The 1478-nt window shown below is 41.6% G+C and overlaps 1 protein-coding gene across 1 annotated transcript; it reads right to left on the bottom strand.

Moving 5' to 3' along the window:
• Nucleotides 1–453: 453 nt before the first annotated feature.
• LOC127742967 (uncharacterized) lies at nt 454–1129 on the bottom strand. The gene is made up of 2 exons (XM_052255640.1): nt 953–1129; nt 454–870 (listed from the first exon to the last, which is right to left on the bottom strand). The coding sequence occupies exons 1-2, from the start codon at nt 1127–1129 to the stop codon at nt 454–456; spliced, it is 594 nt and encodes a 197-aa protein (XP_052111600.1).
• Between the last annotated feature and the right edge of the window lie 349 nt (nt 1130–1478).

Genomic DNA, 1478 nt, shown 5'->3' with positions numbered 1-1478 from the left:
TTTAGTTTAGGGTTTTGCTGATTAATTTTGTGAGTGTAATGATCTCCTTGTAATTTGATAATTAATTGGAATGGCAAATTTATCTGTTAGCAAGAAAATTGTGACTGAACTCTTCTGTTAATCAACTCTATAACATATCAACTCAAATAAGGAAATTCATTAAATAGAAGCAGCATAATATCAGGCAGAACACAGTCTAGTGTAATTCAGTAATAAGCATAGGAAAATAACACTAAAAGGTGGATACCATCAATTCCATTACATGGAGACTAAACAAAATATAGTCCAAGACACTCAAAAAATCTACTGCAACTCTGTTGTTCACTAAGAAAGATTAATCATAAGCCATGTTGTCTCGTTTTCAAAAAACCAAAAGAAAAGTGTCACAAACATTGTCTCAAACCAAGCAACAGTACATCAATTACAACACAAAAGACAAATTTTCAGAATAGTTTAAAGTTTTTTCCAAAGTCTTGGTGGAAGTTTAGCCATGAGCTTCAGCTTTCTAGGAGATACATGCAGTGAAATTCTGTGACTAAAGGAGACAAGTCCGGCTGGTTGGCTGGAGCTGGCTGCACCCTTCTCCTTTGGTGCTAGTGGTTCTTGTGTAAGGCTTCTAGTGGGCTTTCTGTTGGGCCTAGTAGAGGATGATGTGGGCTTGGACCTGGAATGGGTTGAGTTGGGCTGAGAAGAAGTGGTGGCTGGTTGGGGCTGAGATGTTGCTCTAGACCTAGTGGACCTCCTCAAACCTCCATTTGCAGATGGCATGTTGGGCTGGGATGAAGCCTTAGATCTGGATGTAGGTCTGATAGATGAAGGCTTCCTTCTTGCTCTGGTCCTTTTGCTAGGAGCTTGCCTTGGTTGTTGGGCCTGAAAGACATTAAAGAATTCAGTTGATAGAAAATGAAACTCTATACCCTAATATACATTCAGTTGATATACACACACTTACATCCAGGGATGGCTTCTTGCATCTTCTCCTCTTGTGTCCAGATTCCCCACAGTTTGAGCACTTTTGGATTTGCCCCCTCCTAGACAAGTGGGATTGGCTACTGTCCGGAGGCTCATCAGGTCCTCTCTTCCTCTTCTTGACTGGTCTGTGGCTGGGCTTTCGATAAGGAGGGGGCATGACATCATCAAAGCTGGTTTCCTCCCACAAATATGGGCCATTCAGAGGATTGATGACTGAATCATAGCACTTAAGGTATGCAGGCTTCTTGTATTAGTCATCAACAAATCCATCTATGTCAAGGCCCTTATAGTTGATGCAGCTAATGGCATGGGTGCAGGGAATACCACTAAGCTGCCACTTCCTATATGAGCACTCGTGAGCAGAAAGATCAAAAGCAAATTTAGACAAACCATTAACAACCTCATATGTTTGTGCAGCAAACTAGTAAGGCCTCCACTCACCAGCTGATCTGCCTCTCCTCTCTAATTTCATCCTAATCCGAGGTAAAACTGTCCCATTAAAGTTC

This window comes from Arachis duranensis, chromosome 10 (assembly GCF_000817695.3).
Source record: "Arachis duranensis cultivar V14167 chromosome 10, aradu.V14167.gnm2.J7QH, whole genome shotgun sequence".
Classification (NCBI taxonomy): Eukaryota; Viridiplantae; Streptophyta; class Magnoliopsida; order Fabales; family Fabaceae; genus Arachis; species Arachis duranensis.
This window is presented reverse-complemented; position numbering and strand designations above follow the sequence as displayed.

Bases quoted from the DNA above. Each gene is read 5' to 3' on its own strand.
- LOC127742967 (XM_052255640.1), bottom strand. From the start codon at position 1,129: ATGCCCCCTCCTTATCGAAAGCCCAGCCACAGACCAGTCAAGAAGAGG. The intron at 871-952 runs GTAAGTGTGTGT...AATGTCTTTCAG, and splicing joins GCAAGAAGCCATCCCTGGAT to GCCCAACAACCAAGGCAAGC.